Source organism: Danio aesculapii, chromosome 7 (assembly GCF_903798145.1).
Source record: "Danio aesculapii chromosome 7, fDanAes4.1, whole genome shotgun sequence".
Lineage (NCBI taxonomy): Eukaryota > Metazoa > Chordata > Actinopteri > Cypriniformes > Danionidae > Danio > Danio aesculapii.
In genome coordinates this window covers 22,231,652-22,256,283 of record NC_079441.1, presented here as the reverse complement: position 1 = coordinate 22,256,283, position 24,632 = coordinate 22,231,652, and the positions used below count along the sequence as shown (strand labels likewise).

The window sequence follows — 24,632 nt, the reverse complement described above, 5'->3', positions numbered from 1 at the left end:
AGGAGATACTTTCTTGGCACACTTTGGGCACATTAGTACCAATTGAGCATTGTGTCAACTCCACAGCCTACCTGAGTATTGTTTCTGACCATGTCCATCCCTTTATGACCACAGTGTACCCATCCTCTGATGGCTACTTCCAGCAGGATAGCGCGAATCATCTCAGACTGGTTTCTTGAGCATGAAAATGAGTTCACTGTACTCAAGTGGCCTCCACAGTCACCAGATCTCAATCACCTTTGGGATGTGGTGGAATGGATGTGCAGTCGACAAATCTGCAGCAACTGCATAATGCTATCCTGTTAATATGGACCAAAATCTCTGAAGAATATTTCCAGTACCTTGTTAAATACATGCCACAAAGGATTAAAGGATTAAGGCAGTTCTGAAGGCAAAAGGGCGTCCAACTTGTTACTAGTAAAGTGTACCTCATAAAGTGGCTGGTGAGTGTATATACACACATATCCAAAGACACCTGGTTCATTTACATAATATAATATTTTATATATGTTTACAAAAGCAATTTAAAGGTTTTTTCAATAGTGTATACTTTTTTGTTTTACATTTACAATTCCCCAAATTATATTCTGTTATAAGACAGCAGATAAGAAGGTCGCTGGTTCGAGCTTCGGCTGGGTCAGTTGGCGTTTCTTTGTGGAGTTTGCATGTTCTAGTTTGAGTGGGTTTCCAAAGACATGCGGTACAGGTGAATTGGGTAGGCTAAATTGTCCGTAGTGTACGAGTGTTAGTAAGTGTGTATGGATGTTTCCCAGAGATGGGTTGCAGCTGGAAGGGCATCCGCTGTGTAAAACATGGGCTGGATAAGTTGGCGGTTCATTCCGCGGTGGCGACCCCAGATTAATAAAGGGACTTAGCCGAAAAGAAAGAAAAATGAAGAAAGCAGATTATTCTTTTCATTTTAAGTTACTTTAAAATTTACAAATGTTTCTGAAAATACAATTGATTTATGTGTATAACAACTACTCGGGTAAGCATGATGCACTTTCTTTTAAGAGAATATGACATTGGACAAAAGGATAGAACTTGAAAGCATTTTCAGTATTCTTATTACAACATTTAAAAATAGATTTATTTAAAATAGAAGTCTCTTGTAACACAAAAGCCATTTTTGTTACTTCACTTGATCAATTTAATGCACACTTGCTGAATAAAAGCATTTTATATGTTAAAAAAAGCTATGCGCATTCACAGTTGGGTACTTTTATATTATAAATAATACATACATTTATGTAAACACTATGCATCAGTTGTAGTCGTGTAGTCATTGGTTGCAGACCATTCCTTATGTGAGCGCAAGTTCATCTCAGGTGAGGTTACTTTTCCAGTGGGGATTCTGTGTTCTTTTAGGTTTTTGCCTGTCAGCAACAGTACCAGTGTGCCAATCAGAGTAGCAGCCCAACTGCTTGCTGGGAGACCCACCTGTCCAGGAGAAAGAAAGAGACAAACAAACACCAGCTGAATGCAGAGCTCAAACCCAGAGGGTGAGCTAGACAGACTGTTTATAGGTGTGTATTTGTCTACTCACAGCTCCTAACAGGTTGCTCAAGGCAATGTCTGTGTAAGCTGAAAGCAAGGCTGCAGAAAGAATGAATAATTTAATTGCAGAAGAATGAATACTACAAAGGAGGGGATTGTGGATTACTCACCACTTGCAACAGATAAGAGAAGTGTTCTCCAACTAAATATAAAAAACGCTCCAACAACCATGCAGCCTAGAGCCCCATTGAAGCCTGATAGACCAGAGTATAGAAATCTGTGCTGTACTGACATAGACAGACCTGCAGGGGGAAACGGAGAGCACTTGACTTCATACAGTTGTTGATTCATTATAGTTGTTTACTTACGATGAGTAGTCGTTTCTCTAGTCTCACGACGATTGCTTGATTGTCTTCGGTTAAAGTTATTCATTCTGGCTCACGAGTGCTCACTTTGACAGGTTTGTTTTGTTTTATGTGTTGTTGTTTGGGACTTATTTGCCACATTACCAGAAAACAACAAAAACTCAAAAACTTGGCTCAGTCGGAAAAAGTAACGTACTCTTTCGAAATTTAACCACGGTTTTACGTTACTAAAAAAATAAAACAAATTTTTGTTGTATAAACATATTAACCACAAATTATTCTGATTTACTATACTAAATTATACTATTTATACATAGTTTTGCACTATTTAAACCATGGTTAATTTTCGTTTGTGTGGCCAAAACAGAGTGAGCTTTGGTAATAACCAGACAAATGTTTAGTTATTATAATACTAAAGTCTTGCTTGAAGCTGGGTTAGGAATACATATATTATTCACACATATAAATATATATTTATAGATTTAAAATATGAGTCTTTATTACACCCTCACTAAACAAAGTTTTTGTAAATCATGGTAACAGCTAATTAACCATGACTTTGCTCAACTAAATGTGACCACACCAGTCCTACAGCACCCAACCCGCTCTGAGCTGGGATGGAACCCGTGTCTTTTCACTTGGGAGTCAGTTGCTCCAACAAGGAGGCTAAAGACCATGACCTCTAGTGTTTGTCGCTAGAGCACCTTTTTTTTAGAGGACAGAGGAGTGAGGTTTACCCGCTTAACGCTTTACTGTCTGGCCTCTGTTACATAAACATAGTTTATCTATTGTAGTAAAACAAATTATAATAAATACACAAATAAAATAAATAATATGATTAGTAAAGTTTCACTATGATTAAATCATGGTTAATTTTCAAAATGGGAGTTAATTTCTTTGAATTGATGGTAATCAAATTAGTTTTTCAAAAGTGTTGTCCAATAACAAAGTGATTGCTAAGATGTTTAATGTCAAATTTTCATTTAAACATTAACGAAACCCGTAATAGCTAATTTGTTACCCATTATAATATCATTTTTATTTTGTTTAGATGGCTGATTTAGTAACCTGCAGACAAGTTTTCAAACACAGCCAATTTTTGCAACATAATCTTGCAAGGATTACATATTTTTGTCTGAATTTTTGCATTTATGGTTTCATCCTGAAGTCTTTCTTTTTGTGAAAGGGGTTTGGTTAAATGCTTAAAATAAGCTTGGTGGCTAAAATGAATAGAACATTTAAATGAATAGAACAAAATTTGCTGGTGTGGACACCAATTTAATTATTAGATTTTAACATTTAGCATAATGCAGTCTTAATTTAAATATGCTTAAAATTATTTCAGTTAAGCTAGATTATGAAATCATGATGGCACAATCACGCTTTGTTTCTAATCAGTCACTGTAGGAAGGAAGCTAATCTTTGAGTTTTAGCTATTAATCGTTAATGGTAGCTCTATGGCTAGCAAAATGACATCTATGTACAGTATGTGGTGACTGGCTGATGGTAAACAGACTCTGGAAATGAGTGGCTAGTGAGCATTCTGTAAACATTAGCATCGCATTACATGACGCAAGGCTATGAGATGAATGGGAAAGATAAAGGATTAGCTATCCCTCCATAAATGCACAGAAGACTCGCATAATGTATATTTCAGAAATAGTATCACTAGTATGCTGTAAAATTCATGTTGCATTGACGGTACATTATTTTTATTGACACGTATGTTCATATTTTAATTCCATAAAGAAGCTATTGTGCATCTGGTGTGATGTAATTTCTCCTTTGGATTGGTTTGATTGGATGTTTTACTGGAGAATTTAGAGAATAATATTTCTGGGGTCTTGGTTGTAGTCCTGATTGTGGCATGTAGGTGGCAGTGTATATTCATTACAGTTTAGTCAGCAGAGTTGCTGCCCCCATGTTCCTGTCCAAGCTTTCAGACTTCAACATCCGCCCACCATTCCCTAGAGCTTTCTTTTATTGTAGCACGTCTTCTTTCTCTCCCTAATGCTCTCTCTCTCTCTCTCTCTCTCTCTCTCTCTCTCTCCTTTCTTATGCATTTCCTTCACAGCATGAAGCTATTTAATAAACATACCTCTTGAGAGCTCTTATTTATGGTTTCTCATATTCTACGTTTTTTGCTTAAGCAAGCGAGGCTTTAGAATATACAGTTATATTACTCAGCAATATTGTTTGTAAATATAAACGTACTTAAATGTGACCTAAGCAATTGTAGGGACCTTATGATAGTCCATTATTATACTGTCTTTCTGCCAGGAGGCATATCTATCTATCTATCTATCTATCTATCTATCTATCTATCTATCTATCTATCTATCTATCTATCTATCTATCTATCTATCTATCTATCTATCTATCTGTCTGTCTATCTATCTGTCTATCTATCTATCTATCTATCTATCTATCTATCTATCTATCTGTCTGTCTGTCTGTCTGTCTGTCTGTCTGTCTGTCTGTCTGTCTGTCTGTCTGTCTGTCTGTCTGTCTGTCTGTCTGTCTGTCTGTCTGTCTGTCTGTCTGTCTGTCTGTCTGTCTATTAGATGATTCAGATCCCTGTAGATCTACTTTTAGCAGTAATGGCTTAAAGGGTACCTATTATGCCCCTTCACACAGGATGTAAAATAAGTCTCTGATGTCCCTAGAGTGTTTATGTGAAGTGTCAGCTCAAAATACCCAACAAATAATGTTTTCTAATTCATTGAAGCTGCTCTATTTATGCTTTCATCCTAAGAGGCCGATCACACTGAATGTGCCAAAAACACGAGGCGCACCAGAAGAAAAAAAGAAATGTGGTGTGCTTTTTATCTCTAGGCAATGACTGAATCAGCTGCGTATTGTGCGCGAGTGTTGCTGTTGAAATTGTTATAATTGTAATATTTAATAATGTGTCTTATTAGGTCCGCTTTAAAGTCCTTGTTTTCTGTATGAGATGACAATAGCATTTTGATTAGCTGTGCCTGCCTAAATTATTTTTGTTAATGCTATAATGTTGTTCATCTGAGGTTTTATTTTCCAAATTGTTAGATTATTATCAGATGAATTTTTTATGTCCTGATTTGGAAAAATTGGAAATTCATAGGGTGTCCTAATTTTTTAATCTGCCTATATATTGGTTATTGGCTTTCAATAATTATTGGTCATACACTGTAAAAAATTAATTCAATTCAATTCATCTTTATTTCTGTAGCGTTTTTACAATGTAGATCGTGTCAAAGCAGCTTAACATAGAAGTTATAGTAAATTGAAACTGTGTCAGTCCAGTTTTCAGAGTTGAAGTTCAGTTTAGTTCAGTTCAGTGTGGTTTAAATTTCCCTGCTGAATGCCCAAACAGGACAAAAAGTCCAAGTATTTATATGTTGCTTTAACTTATTTTAATACATTAATCAGATTTTAACTACATTTTATACACAACTGCGTTTATACAATGCTTAACTTAATACTTTAGTCAGTTTGATTGATGTAAGTTGAGATGACTATGAAAGTTACTTCCACTAAAAAATTTAAGGCAGCAAGATTTTTTTACTGTGTAGGTATCGGCCAACATTATTCATATAAATGCATCCTTATAAGTATAAATACATTTTCACTGGCCCCAAACTTTTGATCAGGGATGCGTTTCTGAAAACCATTGTTAGTTGCATCGTTACAAACATAGTTAGTTGATTTAGCGTTTCCCAAAACCATTGTTCCAATGAACATTCGCAAACTGTGTCACAAACTTGTGTACTTGTAACTATACCAGAGCTGCAGTTAGAAACATAGTTCCTGGCTTTGTTCTATTCCCAATTATCCCCCTATACCCTATTCATTTAGAACATTCTAACATTTAAACTTGGAATGATTAAAAAAAGTCATCTCTCTTAGGTGTAATTTGCTTTCAAAGTATTTTTACAGTTCAGTCTTCATATTTACAGTTGCTCAATTTTACCCTTTGCAGTGCAGTTTGAAAACATTGATGTTATTTTGACAGCTGTGACTCATAACGAAAGCTATAGGTGACCTATTATTTAAAAACTGAATTTATGTTGCGTCTCCAAAGCTTGTGAAAACAAAATACGTTAATGGTTTTAATTTATAGTAGGTTATTTATTAAGTATCTTATTAAGTATCTGTACTGTACATCTATATGACATGGGCCTGTTGGTTAGAACATTTCTGCAGTGGTTTGCATGTGTCAAATTGTAAAAGTAGACTTTTTAAGAAATAAAATAAATAAATAAACAATATCCTACTAATTAATAATCATCATCATCATCATCATTAATATTATTATTAAAATAGGATTTTTTTCATTTCCTAATAAATATAAAATTTCATTTTTTAATAAATCGCCTCATTTATTTATTTATTTATTTATATGATTTATATATATGAGATTATGTTAGCTTTTGTAAGTGATTTTATGTTTTAGAATAGAATATGTAATGTTCTCAATAATTTTTGTGAAGGAAACACGCCCTATGTGTGCCGTTTACATATATTTCAATTAATATGGAAAACAAGTGCATGTTTTTACCAAGAATCATACTGGATTTTTTTAAATGCGTATGTGTGTAAAATAATATAATTTACACAAAGAATTTATGGGTTTTTTCGCTAAAGAAGTTGTCACCACCCCCTTTAGAGCATCATTATGGGCGTTTTACGTTATAACTAACGTGGTTCAAACGATAGATCTGCGACAGAGAAACTACGGGTTTTGGGAAACACTTTTCACTACATCATTCTTTTCTCAAACGATGAATCATACTATGATAGTTCAGCCGCGAGTTACGTTGTTGTTTGGGAAACGCACCCCTGTACAGTATATACAAAACCATCATTGAACAAAAAGAAAAAAATGTTAAATACATTTTTATGTACTCTTTTGTGCCACATTCATTAACCTTTGTGTGCTGTTGGGGATATTTTCATCCACTCTGGAGTGATTTTGAGTTTTAATTTAGCCACAGCTTTCTCTGAGTTTCAGCAAATGGAGTGATTTTTGGTGAAAAATTTTATTTTGACACATATTTTGGCGACATGCTCATCAAAACTCAACAATGCACTCAGTAAACAGTAAAAATTACACATTTTATCTCTTCCCAACAGGGAACACTACCAGCAATCAAGAATGCGTGATTAAATGGTGTCAAGGCTTTGCAATCAAAAAAATATTGTTATAATGGACGTCAATGTGGCAAAAACAGCCACTAACATACAGAAAGGGCAGTCAATTTGAGCAATACACACTGAAGTATTCAGCAGCACTGAAGGAAGAAAGAGCCCTGACGTGAAACATCAGCACAAGTGTATCTTTCTGACTGCACTTTTGGGACTCTTTATGTTTCTCAGTTTTACAGCGAAGGGCTCCTCAATAAGGGATGCCAATAAAAGAGCTCTAAGATGAAACCGTGGCATCAGCAGCAGGAGGGAGGACAGGACACACCCAGATCCCTCGCTTTCTCTTCTCGTCTGAACAGGAAAGCAATGTGACCCATGAGACTCGTACCGTCTGTCCACTCCCGCTTTCTGTCATGTATTCGCTTCAGTTTTTATAAACAAATGTTGTTTTTGTAGCGTCACTGGAGCCGCTTGATTCTGCATTCTCACATAAGGAGGCTGTTGACAGATTTACGGATTTCAAGCTGTTGCAAATTGGTAAACATGCGTAGACGACTTAGTAATTGTAAAACAGATTGCGTTACGTGTAAAATATCTATTTTCATGATTAGTGTGTCACTGAAAGAGTTTGAGATTTGAGGAATAAAAGCATAAGACAAGCGTGCCCTTGATTATGGATGCTGCAGGGAATCTGTGTCAGGGTGAGAGCGGATTCATCGCCAATGCAAATGCTGTGAATCATAGAGCACGCAGTATTTCTTCTGGTGTTTCCATAACTCACTTTTCTGTCTTTGATGCAGTTATGCAACAATACAATGCAATCATATATGATATCTATGCAAGTCTGTAACCTAAACTCAAGATCCCTGACCCAGAGTGAATTCTATCTTTTTTTCAATATCACCATGGATACAGGCTTCTCTTTGTGCATATGTATGTGCGGGATCATCATTTGTGAACCCGTGCAAACTTCAGTGGATTTATACTATGAGTCATATAGAGAGGACAGCATGAACAGCCTGTCTGCTAAACAGCAGATCACATTATCAGTGGACCACACTTCATGCTGTGGAAGGATTAAGAGTCCCTGTACGGTTTCAATTTGGTGAAATATCTGGACAAACGAATATAACGCAACTGGATTAAAGGGATAGTTCATACAACAATTGAAATTTACTGCATTTACATTTAGTGCATTTATTCACTATTAATTTACTCACCGTCAAGTGGTTGCAATCCTCTGTCAGTATTTTTATTCTGTTGAACACTAAAGATGACATTTTGACTTCCATTATAGAAAAAACAAATACTATGGAGGTCAATGGCTACAGATTTCCAACATTTTTCAGAATATAAAGTTTTTTGTTTAACAGAAAAAAGACTTGAAAAAATAAAGGGCGACTAAATAATGCAGAATTTAGTTTTTGGGTGAACTATCCCTTTAATGGAATTATGGGTTATTTTGTGTCACATACTCATATCTTTCCCAGGGCAAACATATAGTCCTAATAATTCATACACTAATGAATTTTGGCATCCCCAGCACCTAGACTGCAGCTCTGCACAAGAAGTTTGGCCAGAAGAGAAATGGTCATGCCCAACTAAGCTTGATGTCTCTCAAGTTTTTTTCTTTCACTTTCGTCAGTTGGTGAAGTTTATTCTTCACCACTGTCGCCACTGGCTTGCTTGGTTTGGGACTTGTGGAGCTGTGCACCGATGGGTTTGGCCTTTCAGCAGTGAAATTAAACCACACTGAACTGAGCTAAACTAAACTTTAACTCTAAAAACCGGTCTGACACATTTTTAATTTGCTAGAACTTCTATGTTAAGCTGCTTTGACACAATCTACATTGTAAAAGCGCTCTAGAAATAAAGATGAAAGATGACTGATGTTTCACACACAAATCAAATGTTGGGTTAACAGCCTGTTTACTCCAAAGACAATAAAGACAAGAAAAAGTGTATTATTTAAAAAAAATGTTGAGAATAGCAGAGACCATACCAAAACTATAGTAGCACAGCAGAGAGTATCCTAGGAATCCGATTCATAAAAATACTATTGACTTTAAAGAGCACCTATTTTACCCCTTTTTCAAGATTTAAGATAAGTCTTTTGTGTCTCCAGAATGTGTCACAAGTTCCAGATTATTTATTATACCTTTTAGAATGTTGGCACTGTTTTTAAAAGGTTTTAAACTTGTAAAACTCATTCTTGATCACATTTGACGTACGATTTGACTGATTTGACTGATGATCACAGCAGGCTGAACAGATCTTTTAATCCCAGTTACTTTGCGCACGTCCTGTTTTGTTGATATGATTATATGCGTTACTACGAAGACATGTTAATACACGCTGTCAATCAATTCGGTGGGCGGGGAAACCGCACTTCTATGTCACGTTGCGGTGAGCCTCAAAATGGGAGGGATTTGAATCTTCTTTTAACATTGAATCTTCTTTTAACAACTCAATATGACTGTGGACACACTATACCTACACACAATTCTGTCCAAATGATTTTGTGTCCAAATGATTTTCGTCATAGGTGCCCTTTACAATGCACATGTAAAGTGGCAGATGAAAAAGCAGCACATACTTGTAATAAAGAGAATGCCATCATGCACAATAATGTGCTAATAAAGTTTTTGATTTTGATGTTAACCTGAATTTGTATTTTTAAATTGTCACTAATTGGATAAAGGCTGCACATGATATGTTTACATAAAATCAATAGCCCAGTTTCATCCTAACATGAAGTGAATATTTTCAAAAAAACTAATGGAAATTTGGAGGATTTCGATCAAGTTGTTAGAGTGGCTGACTGTAGTATTGGTAATCTGGTAACCAATGGTAAACAACGCAAGCTTAATAGTCACACTGCATCAAATAATCATATTAACCTTTTTTTTCTCTCGCACAAATCCAAAACCACCTCAAGTAGCCTAAGTCTAAAAACTTTTTTCCATTTTTTTGAATGTTTCCATCTCTCGTTTCTCATGCGATAACTTCAAAATGCACATCAAAACTGGGAGATTGAAACCCAATTATTGTGTTCTATGGGCTTTATCCTGAATAGATAACTCTAGACTACACAGATAAAAATGACTCTGTAATGAAGTAAATGCTACAGAAAAAACGGATCTAATTCAATTCCTGAATTAAATAGTTAAGTAAATAAAAATAAATAAATGTCCTATTTCGTAAAGGCACTGCTTATCCATCCATGTTTAATTTGATAATCATATTTTGTTTACCTCATCATTTTTAATCAAAATGTTCCACTCATTCTACTTGTTAAAATCACCTGTGAAAATTACACTTCAATCCTTCAATCTCCTCCTCCTCAATCCACCACAAAGGTTGCATTTTATTTTGATTAAAACCTCCACATCTCACAATCCAATCAACCACCAATGGACTGAACAGGAAATAAAACAGCTCATGTAATTAGTTTCAGGTTATGAGGCTGACAATCAACACGTTCAGCATTATAGGATACAAGACAAGCAGGCACAGGATCTGAACATTCAGCTTGATCATCATTGGGAAGAACTCAAGCACAATATCAGTGAGAGTACAATCTGGTAAAGAGACTCGACTTTTTCTCTGTAGGTATTTCTCTTGTAAAATACAGATGTAATTTCACACTGTAGTAAGAGAGAAATTCTACACCGCTGAGAAGAAAGTGAACCATTAATCAATGAAAAAAGAGGAGGATGGTAAAATGAGTGGAGGGATGAGAGTGGTATTGATTTGAGGGTGAGGAGAACGATCAGTGTGTCTGTGTATGTGTGTGTGTGTGGAACAGTGTTGGCCTTATTCTAGTTATTCCTATAGAAATTTTTGTGTCTGCGAGTTTTGAGGATACACTGTAAAAAATGTCCATAATTTCACGGGTAAAAAACTGTAAAAATGCAACAGTAAAAATCCGTAACCTGGTTAACAGTATGTTTCCTTAATATATACAGCGAATTACCGTAAATTGACTTTCCCAGAATTCCCTGTATGGCACATCACTTTTTATGCTTTTTGTTGACATTAATATGGATCTTTTTAGTTGTTTCCCCATCAGTTATGTACATTAGCGATTTATCTTACATCTAATGTTGATAAACAATGTTTATTTCATGACTTTAATTTTATGCGTGTTTCCACACTGGTGTTTAGTAGCTGTGTGAATGACACTGAGCACCTTCTATACACTGAAACTCTTTTCTGCTTGTGGGAAAAGTTGTTTGTGATGAGCATTGGTTCATTATGTAACTTTCTCATCACCTCCTGCATATGGCTGTGTTAACGTGTCAATCTGTGTAACAAGAGATATGTAGATGTTGGTAATTCAAAATACAGACATATTACCTCTATAAATTAATGAAATACAGTAGTTTACTGTTAAAATGAGGAATTACTTTTACGGTATGCAGCGTATTTTTAACGGTAAAATACTGGCAACCACAGCTGCCGTTTTTTTACCCTAAATTGTATGAATTTATTTTTTACAGTGTAGATTTTGCTTTTATACAAGTTGGTCTTGTGAACTTGCACGGCTGACCAACACAAAAGTGGCTTGATTTGAAAGTGATTAGTGTGTGAGCTCTTCTTTATGCATCTCAACACTATTGAGAATAGACAGTGGGCTTTTTGCAAATGAAATGTGGCTGGAATTTTGATAATGTGACCACTTTATGGTACAGAATCATGGATCTTGTGAAGCCTCCGGGGACACTGCTGTGTATTTTTTTGCCGTTTGTCAGGACAACTTGTTGTTTTGTTGTTGCAAAAAGTAGCTTGGTCCTTAAAATTGTTTGACGACCAACTAAACAATGAACAATTTAACACCCATTATGTTTACAAGTTTATTTTTTTTCTTATATTTTAAGATTATATTATATGTGTAATTGTATCAATTGTAATTTCTTTTTAAAATTCTACTTTTTGTATTGTTATTATATGTTAGGCACCTAGGGTCTGAGAGTAGCGCAATTTTGATTCTCTATATGTCCTGTACATGTGGTTGAATTGACAATAAAGCTTACTTTGACTTGACTTTGACTAAAAAAACAACTATGTCATTGTCATACACAGGGCTGGACAATAATCCAAATGAAATCGTAAATGTGATCAAGCTAAGCGGTGATTGTCATGTACATAATATCATGAAAGCACGGTTGTGTGATCTTCTCTGAACTCCAGAGTGCGCTTTCATGTGAAACTCCAAAATACAAATATACACCATGAAGAAGTATCCTGGTAACATAGCGGGAACAAGATTTACAAACAGGACTAGCAAACACAGGAGTATGGAAGCTTCTCAAAGAAATATTTTGTTCAAATACTCAATTAAAGTTACGAAGTTATGAAATGTGGTATTTTCACATGCATTCAGATGTATTCAATTCAGTTCAATCAGTTTATTTGTATAGCACCTTTTCAAACTAATTAATGTTTCATAGCAGCTTTACAAAAGTTGCTCGTTATTGCATTACAATCAAATTCAGTAAGTTAAGGATATTAGTTACCATAACTTTATTAGTTATTCATTCATTCATTTTCCTTCAGCTAAGTCCCTTTTATTTATCATAGGTTGCCACAGTGGGATGAACTGCCAGCTTATCCAGCATATGTTTTACGTAGCAGATGCCCTTCCAGCTGCAAGCCCCATACACCCCAAAACACAGATACACTCTCGCATTCACACTCATACACTACAGCTAATTTATCTTATTCAATTTACCTATAGTGCATGTCTTTGGGGGAAACAGGAGCGTCCAGAGGAAACCCACACTAAGCATGCAAATTCCATACAGAAATGCCAACTGACATAGCCGGGGCTGAAGCCACTGCACCGCCCAACTTTATTAGTTACTTATAACTAAAATAATGTAGCAGCAACACAGAGCCATAGTTCACTGAAAAGCGATTATCTCGATTATCTCGGGACTAAATTGGCTATGATTTTGAATGCGAGTTTGAGTATATCTTGTCAGTGAATTAAGGCTTTGTATAGTAATTGCTGCTCCATCTGAATACAGGTGCTGCAGGTTTTCCAGAACCAGCTTTAGTGAAATATGTGCATGAAAATCATCTTCCATTAATCGCCCAGCCCAAGAATGCTAATAAATCTGAGTTTAGTTAAAATTTAAGACTATTTAAAACCTAAGAAAAGAAGCAAGGCATTTGTTTAAAAATGTATAAATGGGGTCTTTTAAATTCCAACTAAATATGATCGGTAGCAAAAAAAATAGTATAATTGGAATTCAAATGAAGCTATTATTCTGAGAAATTCAGCAATAATTTAATTAGTAAAATAACTATGATTTTTAAAGTTTGTGAAGAAATGCTTTCAATCAGAAAGAGACTATAGGGAGAGTTTGCAATACAATACAGTAATATTTATACACTTTAAGGGGACCTATTATGCCCCTTTCTACAAGATGTAAATTAAATCTCTGATGTCCCTAGAGTGTGTATGAGAAGTTTCAGTTCAAAATACCCCATAAATAATGATTAATAACTCTTTTAAGCTGCCCCTGTCCAAATTGTGTCAAATTCAAATGAGATTGTACTCCCAGCTCTGTTTTGAAAAAAGGGCAGAGCTTAAAATGCCCATGCGTTAGAATAGCAGCAGATTTACAATGGCTATTTTATGCTAACGAGGGAGAGATTGTTACTAATGGGCAGGACTTCCCCCATCCAATAACACGTAGAAAGGGAGAATGACAATCAAAGTGTTTCTGCAGACTGTTTTTATGAAGTGTGATTATAAAAAATGTATTAATCATTTTATTACCAGTAAAGCATGGTTATATACACACACTATTGCCACACAACTGTTTAAACACCTTATAAAATTTTGTATAATAGGCCACCTTTAAAACTACACTTTAAAATATGTATATATTCTAACATTCAATGGCTCTTCAACAATCAATCCTAATGTGCTCGTAAAAGTTAGATTTTCTTTCTTTCTTACTTTTTAAAAAAGTAAAACCTTACTAAGCCCCGACTTTTGAACAGCGAGGTATGTGCAAGGGCCCTGGTGATGTTCAGCTTCCTCCATCAGTCTCAGCGTGTTCTGCCTGAGGTTTTGGAGGCTCTTGACAGTCTGAAGCACTGCACCGGCCCATCCATAATCCAGCACTGCCTTCGCTGCTTCTCTCTCCATCTGTTTCCCTCACTTCAAACCCTCTAACAATCTGAACCCCTTCCAAATTAAATTTCAATGTTCTGCTGACACACAGACACAAGGAGACAGCCAAAAGGAGATTCTCCTTTCTAAAATCAACCCCCTCAATACTAGAAAGAGCAACAGTCTCTGTCTCATACACACACACACACACACACACACACGCACACACACACACAAACACATAGTGAGTCTCAGATAATCTCAAAGACTCTTTTATGGAATATTACATGAGAGCTTTGAAGTTTGGGAGTGTGATTCACACTGCAGGGGATGAAACGAAACGGTGTGTATGATGTGTGTGGGTGATGAGCTGAAAATTAGGTGTCTTACTTTTGCCTTATCCCTCACACACACACACACACACACACACACACACACACACACACACGCACACACGCACACACCACACACACACGCACACGCACACACACACACACACACACACACACACACACACACACACACACACACACACACACACACACACACACAAAGACAGAGTCTACCCCTCCCCCGGTAGTGTCTATGTGTCTGCGATGACTCATGTTTTTGTATGCCTGTGTATGTATAATATAACAGAGGAATAGAGAAATATATGAGAGGGAGAGAAATGTATGAGTTGCAGGGTAAAAAAACACCTCCCAGTCTTAAGGTGGGAAACGCAGCAGTAAAAGTGGCTAATTATCAAGCGGCAGGCGCAAATGATGGTCTTCTGCATAGTGGGCGTTTGAAGAAACTGTTTGGAGCTGCTAATCACAGCTACACTGTTAGAATGCTCAGCACTAAACCAGAGATAAGATTGACCCACAAATATCTGATTCGTTCTCTGTTTAAGCATGTTGTTTCTATCTCAAATATTTTCTAACCACCATGGAGACACGCTGCAGGAAAATGAACTGGATTTAACTTAGATTTAGATTTGTCTCCAACAGCTCAAAGGCATTCAAAGTTCTGTCAAAGGGAGAGTTCTCAAAAGAATGGACATAATGTCATCATTTACTCACCCTTTGCTGGTTTCAAAGCAGTTTGAGTTTTTGGTTCGGTCGAACACGAAATAAGATATTGGAAGGATGTTTGAAACCTGTAACCATTGATTTTCATAGAATTTTTTTTCCTATTAAAGTCAATGGCTTCTGGTTTCCAACATTTTCAAAATATTTTCTTTTGTGATCAAAAAAGTGGAACAAGTCAAGGGTGAGTAAATGATTCTGAATTCAGATTTTTGAGTAAACTATCTCTTTAAAATGACAATATTTGGCATACAGAAACAGTAATAAACTCTAAAATGAATCTGAATGACATTGTTTAAATAATGCTGTCTTATAAAATATTAATGAGAACCCTGCAGGCACAGGATGTCAACATGACGTCATATTGACGTTGTACCTCAACGTCGTGGGGACGTTGGATTTTGTTGAGAAAAGAAAATCAGGTTGACGTCAAAACCAATGTCCAATCTTTTCTTCTTGTTTTTTTTACAATAAAACTGTGTAGTAGTGCAAAAATTAAATTAACCAATGTTAACAAATGAACTTTTCTGTTTAGTTAACAAACAGAAGCCATATATACAGTCGTATATGGCGTAGACCAGATTAACGTCAAAATATGTTTGAAAATACCCGGCCACTATATTAGGTACACCTGTCCAACTGCTTGTTAACGCAAATTTCTAATCAGCCAATCACATGGCAGCAACTCAAAGCATTTATGCATGTAGACATGATCAAGACAATCTGCTGCAGTTCAAACTAAGCATCACAACAGGGAAAAAATGTGATTTTTTTTTGTAAACTAACAATGCTGTGTGTGTAAAGCATTCTTTAAATGACTTTAACAGTCATTCTTTAAAACAGTCAAACCATCGTCAATCGTTTGGCAGAGCAAAACTGTTTTTATTTATTATGAAACTGTTCTTCGCGCAATGAAAAAATAATTAAAAACTTCTTCAGGTAACTCAAAAAAAGTTTTTCTCTATTGTATAACTGTGAAAAATCTTTTTTGGTTCGTCCAGGTACCTTTTTTTGAAAAGTGTAAGACAAGCTAGAAGAAGATGTAAGGAGTTTGTAAAGCTCACTAGTGACTGCTCTAGCACTTCAATTGATATTCCTTGTTTGTTTCTGACTTACCTGCCATAGTGCTCATCACAGACCCGAGGAGGGCGTTGATGGCCAGAATGGGTGAGAAGATGAAAACGGCGCCCAGGATAAGCAGAGATGGACCAAGAGTCCCACAGGCAAAGATCTGCCCTACGCCCAATACCACCCCCTGCAGGAGCTAATGGGAACAGCAAACACACCTGCACATGAGGACTGTTCTACACTACATTCAACAAGGTATTAGAGTTGACAAAATAAGGAGATAACATAACAGAAATAAAGAACAGAAATATTACTTTTACATATTACTTTAACATTACCATTCAAAAGTTTAAGGTTGGGAATGTTTTGAAGGGTGGAACTTTAGCTCACTAAATCTGGATTTGTTTGATCAAATATATAGTATATTGTCAAATATTATTAGAAAGCAACTGTTTCGTTTTAAAATAGAATCAATTCCTGTGATGGCAGAGGTCCATTGTTTAACATCCATTACTAAAGTCTTCAGAGTTTCTGCTCAAGAAACATTTCTAATCATTACACATTTTGAAAACACTTAGAATTTTTTTGTGACATTATAAATGTATATACTGTCACATTTTAATTTAGTGCATGATTTGCTACACAAACTATTTTATAAAATCACACCCCATAATTTTGAACAGCAGAGCAGAAAACGAATTCAATTTATATGACAAGGGCTCATCAATGTTTTCTTTCCTGCTCTGATGCTGATGTACTTTATATTGTAACAGGAAGGACAAATCTATTTTTATAGCCATGAGCCATTTGCTTGACTCTTAAATGTCTTCACTCCATTTCCCCAAATGAGACTGATGTACACTTTTAAATGTTTGTATCTGCTAACAGATTTCACAAGCATATCAATTAAACAAAATCAGTATATTCATATGAATATAGATAATTTTCCATATTATCATCATTTTTATCAAACGCTCACTCTGATCGTATATTTTATGAGCAAATTTTACAAGGCAGCATTAATGGGCTTTTAACTCGCATCAAATATTCATGAAGGTGAGAGTGAAAAATACATATACAGGTATTTTTTTATTTTTTTTTATTTCTTCCTCATTGTCCTGTCATTTCTGGATTAAGCTGTCTCCATGGAGACATGCTAATAGCACCATACATTACTTAGTGCATAAATATGTGTGCTATAAACAGCCCATAATAGAAAGTTGCTATAGTGTACGCCAGAGTGAGCAGATCAGCCATTCAGCCAGCCGGGGTAATGCAATAAATACAAGAATCATCATGACATAAAAGATCTAAACACATACACGCAGGTCTCAGGAGAGATGCGAGATGGAAAGATGATGAAGACAGATGGAGGAAACAACAGACTTTTGTGTGTGAGGATAAAGGAGGTTAGAGAGGCAAAACAGGAAGACAGCAAATAAAAAAGGCAGAGCTGCAGTGAATGAGAGGCATGAGCGAGGGAGAATACAATAAAACCTAATCAGCAAGATGACTGGATAGATATTTTAGGAACATGAATGGCCCTTTTGCATCATTCAGGGTTTTCATCTCTTTCATTTTCGTCATTTTTTGCATTCGTTTCATCTTCTCACCTATAGACATATGACGATATTCAATCATTCAATATATCATGATGATGAACACGCACGGTGCCGATATTGTGGGTGCTTCAAAATACTGTGAATAATTATTTATTATTTAAAATTTTAGAGTGTCTTTTAAGAATATTCAGATTGTTGTATTAGTGGTTGTTCATACCAACACTAAAATGGTTAAAGACTTAATAGGCCACTTTATTAGGTACCCCTAACTAGTACCGGGTTGGACCCCCTTTTTGCCTTCAGAACTGCCTTAATCCTTCGTGGCATAGATTCAACAAGCTACTGGAAAATTTCTTAGAGATTTTGGTCCATTTTGACATGAGAGCGTCACTCAGTTGCTGCAGATTTGTCGGCTGCACATCCATGATGCGAATCTCCCATTCCACCACATTCTAAAGGTGATCTATTGGATTGAGATCTGGTAACTGTGGAGGCCATTTGAGTACAGTGAACTCATTGTCATGTTCAAGAAACCAGTCTGAGATGATTGGCGCTTTATGACACTGCGTATTATCCTGTTGGAATTAGCCAGCAGAAAATGGGTATACTTTGGTCATAAAGGTATGGACATGGTCAGCAACAATACTCCGGTAGGCTGTGGCGTTGACACAATGCTCAGTTGGTACTAATGGGCCCAAAGTGTGCCAAGAAAATAACCCCCACACCATTACATCATCATCAGCAGCCTATACCGTTGATACAAGGCAGGATGGATCCATGCTTTCATGTTGTTGATCCCAAAATTGAGACATCAGACCAGGCAACGTTTTTCCAATCTTCTATTGTCCAGTTTTGGTGAGCCTGTGCGAATTGTAGCCTCAGTTTCCTGATTTAGCTGACAGGAGTGGCACCTGGTGTAGTCTTCTGCTGCTGTAGCCTGCCTCAATGTTGGACGTGTTGTGCTTTCAGAGATGCTATTCTGCATACCTTGGTTGTAACGAGTGTTTATTTGAATTACTGTTGTCTTTCTATCAGCTTAAACCAGTCCTGCCATTCTCCTCTAACCTCTGGCATCATCAAGGCATTTGCGCCCACAGAACTGCCGCTCACTGGATATTTTATTTTTTTTCGTTTGTGACTATTCTCTGGTTCACTCTTCAATGCCAGAGACGGTTGTGTGTGAAAATCCCAGTAGATCAGCAGTTTCTGGCACCAACAACCATGCCATGTTAAAAGTCACCTAAATCACCTTTCCTTCCCATTCTGATGCTCGGTTTGAACTGCAGCAGATCGTCTTGACCATGTCTACATGCCTAAATGCATTGAATTTCTGCCATGTGATTGGCTGATTAGAAATTAGAAATATTGCATTAACGAGCAGTTGGTCAGGTGTACCTAATAAAGTGTTATATTCATTCATTTTCTTTTTGGCTTAGTCCCTTTATTAATTTGGGTTCGCCACAGCTGAATGAAGCACCAACTTATCCAGCATATGTTTTACGCAGTAGATGCCCTTCCAGCTGCAACCCAACACTGGGAAACAAATGTCAGTAAAGAATCAATTTTTTGACACTGGATAACACTAATTAATATTTTTACAGGACTGTGGTGGTTGGGTTTAGCGTTGGGGTGGAGGTAGACATAAAAAAATGCAATTTATTGGGTAATTTAATAGATGGCATAAATAATACTCGGTGGAACTACTGTTTTTACATTACTGTGACGTTTGGGGTAGGGTTTGATGTTACTAAAATACAATTAACTGGAAATTTTACAAAGGGGTGTTGCGGTGGCGCAGTGGGTAGCACAATCGCCTCACAACAAGAAGGTTACTGGGTGGATTTTGACTTGGCCAGTTGGCATTTCTGGTGGAGTTTGCATGTTATCCCCGTGTTCGCGTGGGTTTCCTCCGGGTGCTCTGGTTTCCCCTACAAATTCCATCAAAGAAATGATGGATATTCAATAAATAATATAAATAATTCTTATTAACATTCAGCCGCAACCGTATCTGACCTAGCAGCAACCAAAGTGCGCATCAGGTGGACACTACGCTATCCCATGATGCCATGCGAGAGAATTTTTGAAGGTCGTTGCTAGATCGGATATGGATGTGGCCGGAAGTTAACGAGAATTATTTATATTATTTATTAAATTTCCCATTTATTGTATTTTATTAACGCCTACCCCCACCCCAACCCTAAACCAAAGCGTCACACTACTGTAAAAATATTAACTATTGTTATACATTCATTCTTTTTTTTTTCGGCTTAGTCTCTTTATTAACCCGGGGTCGCCGCAACGGAATGAACCGCCAACTTATCCAGCACGTTTTACGCAGCGGATGCCCTTCCAGCCACAACCTATCTCTGGGAATCATCCACACATACACTCATACACTACGGACAATTTAGCTTACCCAATTCACCAGTATCACATGTCTTTGGACTGTGAGGGAAACCGGAGCACCCGGAGGAAACCCACGCGAACGCAGGGAGAACATGCAAACTCCACACAGAAATGCCAACTGTCCCAGCAGAGGCTCGAACCAGCGACCTTCTTGCTGTGAGGCGACAGTACTACCTACTTCGCCACTGCGTCACCCTTATTGTTGTACAGTGCCATAAAAAATGCTATTATAATTGATGTGCATATCGCACTTCCGGCTGGCTGCGTATCCGATCTAGACTTTACCATTCTTGAATGGGAGTGAAGCGACGCAACTGACGCGGGTAGGTCACGTGATAATGACAAATGGCGAATGTAGTACGTCAGAATTCTATTCATACTATTCACATTAATACTATATAGAACGTACTTTTCTAAAAGTTAATTCAGTAAATTCAAATGTAGTACCTACTCGAGTAATATGCGATTTTGGACGCAGCCCGATTCTCACCTGTGGAACATGGAGTTGGGTTTGGTTTGTGCTCTCTGGAGCCCTTGGTGGATGGGCAGGATAGTTTGGAAAATAGGGGTTGGAAGTGCCGGTGCAGGCCAGATACAGTACAATGACTGTGTTAAATGGGAAGACACTCACTGGTAAATCCCAGTGGTCCACAATTGGAGCCAGACTACTAGAAAGAAAGGTTCTAAGACATGAGAGATATGAGTTGGTTATTAGGTTTTATGACAAGTAAAAATAATCTAATAATATACTTAATTAGGATTACTTTGGACTTACGTTGCAGCTCCTCCAAGACATGCAGGCAGCAGGAGCCACCAGTACCAGTCTCCAGCAGAGCTGAACACACCCATCAGCAGAGCCACCAGCATCCCATTAAAACCATGAAGACCACTGGACACCTCCTCACTGCACACACAGGTTAGGATCATGTGTGCAGACTGAAATCAGCATGTGCTTCTCTTCTAGCAGTCATGTGTTTAGATAAAAGCACAATCCATTTTCTACACCTTAATCCTCCTCAAACAAAGTTTCTCAATCCAAACTAGATGATCTGTGTTTTTTTTTGCAATTAAATAGGATTTTAACATTGAATAATCATTAATTTTATGTCGATGATCAAATATTCCACCTTTAGAGTCCGCGTGAACCAGAAGTTGTTGAGATTTTTATTTCAGTATGTTGATGTACTTCCAGCTGAAATGGAATATTGAGTAGGGGACGGGGATTTATTTTTCACAATCATTCCCTCATTGCAAACTAACGGTAAGGGGAGCATGGCTAAAAATATTGTGTATAAAGCAGTCAAAGTGATGTCATTAAAAAAGGACCGCCTCTCCAAAGGTAGAAGCAAATGTTCAGACTTTGATTGAAGATTACCAAAATAATGTTTTGATAATTGTTTACCTAAAGGATAGCAATGTGTGCAACACGGTAAATTTAAATTTCATACAAACTTAAAAAGGCACCTATGATGCAAAATAGGATGCAAATCCCGGTGATTTTAAGGCCCACCGCATCATGTCTGGTATCAATTTATAATGTTAATTCCTCAATTGTTTTTTTAGGATTACATGCATGAATACACAAATGCAATGTAAATGAACACTGTTTGCATTTTTAAACTTAATTTGTGCTTATATGGCATATGATGATGATGATGATGATCAATGCTTTCCCAGAACGTTGTTGCTTTTAATATTTATTTCATCCTGTTTTGTTTTGTTCTGTTGTGTTTTGTTTTTTACTGCCCACAAGCAACTACTGTTTGATACAGATCACTAAAAATCATTGCCATCAAAGTAATGTGGTAATTCATCAACATAATTCTATCATCATTTACTCTCTCTTCACTTGTTAAAAAGTTGTTTAAGTATCTTTCTTCTGTTTCACAAAATAAGATTCTCAATGTTTACTCTCAATGAGTTTCCAGACAGTGTTTTCTTCTGTTAAACACAAAAGAAGATACTTTGAAAAAAGTTGAAATCCTGTAACCATTCACTTCTATAATATTTGTTTTTCCTATTATGGAAGTAGTTAACAGTTTACTTCAAAATATCTTCTTTCTGTTTAACAGAAGTAATAAACGTATAAAGGTTTGGAACCAATTGAACGTGAATAAATAGTGAGCAAAGTTTTATTTTCCCCTTACTAGCCTTTTAAATCTGGCAAAAAACGGACATCAATGGTTTTTGGAATAATATTTTTTTGCTAAAATCGCCGGTTGTTGTCCCACCATCGTTCACTTACACCCCAGCTGTAAAAGCAGTTCATGCTGCAGAGGTTTGTTTGTGTAGCTGTTTAAGTCCCAGTATTCCTGATACACGCTTTTGTATTTGTTTGCGCTTGCTCCAAACATGTGTTTTATTCATGCATGGATGCCTGAGTATGCAATAATTTGTGCATGTTTTGCTCTATGCATATGCTTTTGTGCATGTGTGGGTGTGTAATTCCTCACCAGTCCTGTCCCAGGATTATAGCTGTAAAGGTGGAGGCCAAAAGGCCGAGCGTTCCCAGCAGAGCCTGCCAGGGGCTCTCCAGCAACAGCGCTGCCAGAATCACAGCTCCACTCAGGGGATTGTTCAGCAGAATCACCCGTGAGATCCCACGCAAACACCACTCCACCAGCTGCAGCAGGTAGGGTTTATCTGGGGGGAGAACTTAGCAAAATAAGGAACTAAACGGGGAAAGTTTTTCTCAAAAAATCGAGAAGAACATTATATACACCGCTTGACAAAAGTCTTGTCGTCGATCCCAGTTGTAAAAGCAACAAATAACAACTTGACTTCTAGTTGATCATTTGCAAAAGTGGCAGAAGGTAGATTTTTCAGATGAATCAACTGTTGAACTGCATCCCAATCATCACAAATACTGCAAAAGACCTACTGGAACCCGAATTGCCCCAAGATTCTTTAAGAAATCTGTCAAGTTTGGTGAAGGAACAATCTTGATTTGGGGTTACATTCAGTGTGAGAGATCTACAGAGTGGATGGCCACATCAACAGCCTGAGGTATCAAGATATTTGTGCGGCCTATTACATTACAAACCCCAGGAAAGGTAAAATTCTTCATTAGGATAGCGCTCCTTCTTATACTTCAGCCTCCACATCAAAGTTCCTCAAAGCAAAGAAGGTCAAGGTGCTCCAGGATTGGCCAGCCCAGTCACCAGAATGAACATTATTGAGCATGGCTGGGGTAAGATGAAGGAAGAGGCATTGAAGATGAATCCAAAGAATCTTGATGAACTCTGGGAGTCCTGCAAGAATGCTTTCTTTGCCATTCCAGATGACTATTAATAAGTTCTTTGAGTCATTGCAGAGATGTGTGGATGCAGTTCTCTATGCTCATGGGAGTCATACACAGTATTAATTCTTTTTCCACTGCACTATGACTTTATATTACTGTACATTATTTGTACATTAATCTAGAGGCCTTTGCCTTTCATTTAAGCCACTTCTGATACCAAATAATCAACTAGAAGTAAAGTTATTATATGTTGTGAAATGCAAAAGATGTTCATGATATTATCTCTCTTCATTTCAAGAATATGGATGGTTAGCACTGTTAGCCCCACAGCAAGAATACTGCCAGCCCTGGTCCTGCCAGGTCAGTAGGCGTTTCTGTGAGGAGTTTGTATATTCTCCCCGTGTCCGCGTGGGTTTTCCCCGGGTTCTCCGGTTTCCTCCCACCATCCAAAGATATACATCATGCATAACAATCAAGCATTTGTCTAGCCCCCTTTTTCCTCAAGTGTTCCCTTGGCTACTGCAGACGGGGAGTTCTGAGATCCACCGAGCTTAAGCTCCCCTCTCGCTCTGCGAACAGGAGGAAGCCCCAGGCTCGAGGATCCCTTGAGCTCGGGGCTCTCTCCCGGGACAGCATGCCAAACAAGCTTTTGATGGATCATCAGCTAAGTGTGAACTCTTGAAACAAGATATACATAAATACATATGGATTTTTGTAGTCATTTTTGTGTAGGCTATAATGTTCTAATACATTTTACATGCAAAAGCACTGGTGCATTATATATATATATATATATATATATTATTATGTCCTGAATATTGTGTAATGTGTTGTAAGGGTCACTTACCCTGCATGTGAGAGTGTAACTGTTGCATTTCTCCACTGCAGTACAGCAGGGCACTGATGACACGCTGTTTTAGGCCTCCGGACTGCTCCGGTGTATTTTTTTCTGAAATCCTCATGGTGCCAATCGAAACCGCGCAGCATTTAGGAAGTTTCAGACCCAACTCTGACTAATCCGACTTCCACTGACCTTTTCCTTCTTTTTTTTTTTTCTCGCCGTCTCCCCAGTCCTTTCTTTCAGACATGCGTCGTTCTCTCTCACTTCCTCTGTTCTCTGTGCACATGTAAAGGTTAATATCACATCTTAATTAACTCGTGCTGTTA

The 24,632-nt window shown here is 37.1% G+C and overlaps 1 protein-coding gene across 1 annotated transcript; it reads right to left on the bottom strand.

Moving 5' to 3' along the window:
- Positions 1 to 1,257: 1,257 nt before the first annotated feature.
- si:dkey-183c6.7 (urea transporter 2) lies at positions 1,258 to 24,632 on the bottom strand. Its single transcript, XM_056462692.1, has 8 exons — positions 24,313 to 24,632; positions 22,678 to 22,867; positions 21,000 to 21,128; positions 20,715 to 20,907; positions 16,305 to 16,452; positions 1,668 to 1,799; positions 1,547 to 1,596; positions 1,258 to 1,440 (listed from the first exon to the last, which is right to left on the bottom strand). The coding sequence occupies exons 1-8, from the start codon at positions 24,425 to 24,427 to the stop codon at positions 1,258 to 1,260; spliced, it is 1,140 nt and encodes a 379-aa protein (XP_056318667.1). The 5' UTR covers positions 24,428 to 24,632.

Bases quoted from the DNA above. Each gene is read 5' to 3' on its own strand.
- si:dkey-183c6.7 (XM_056462692.1), bottom strand. From the start codon at position 24,427: ATGAGGATTTCAGAAAAAAATACACCGGAGCAGTCCGGAGGCCTAAAA. The intron at 22,868-24,312 runs GTAAGTGACCCT...TTCTCCCCCCAG, and splicing joins GTTACACTCTCACATGCAGG to ATAAACCCTACCTGCTGCAG. The intron at 20,908-20,999 runs GTAAGTCCAAAG...CTCATGTCTTAG, and splicing joins TGTCTTGGAGGAGCTGCAAC to AACCTTTCTTTCTAGTAGTC.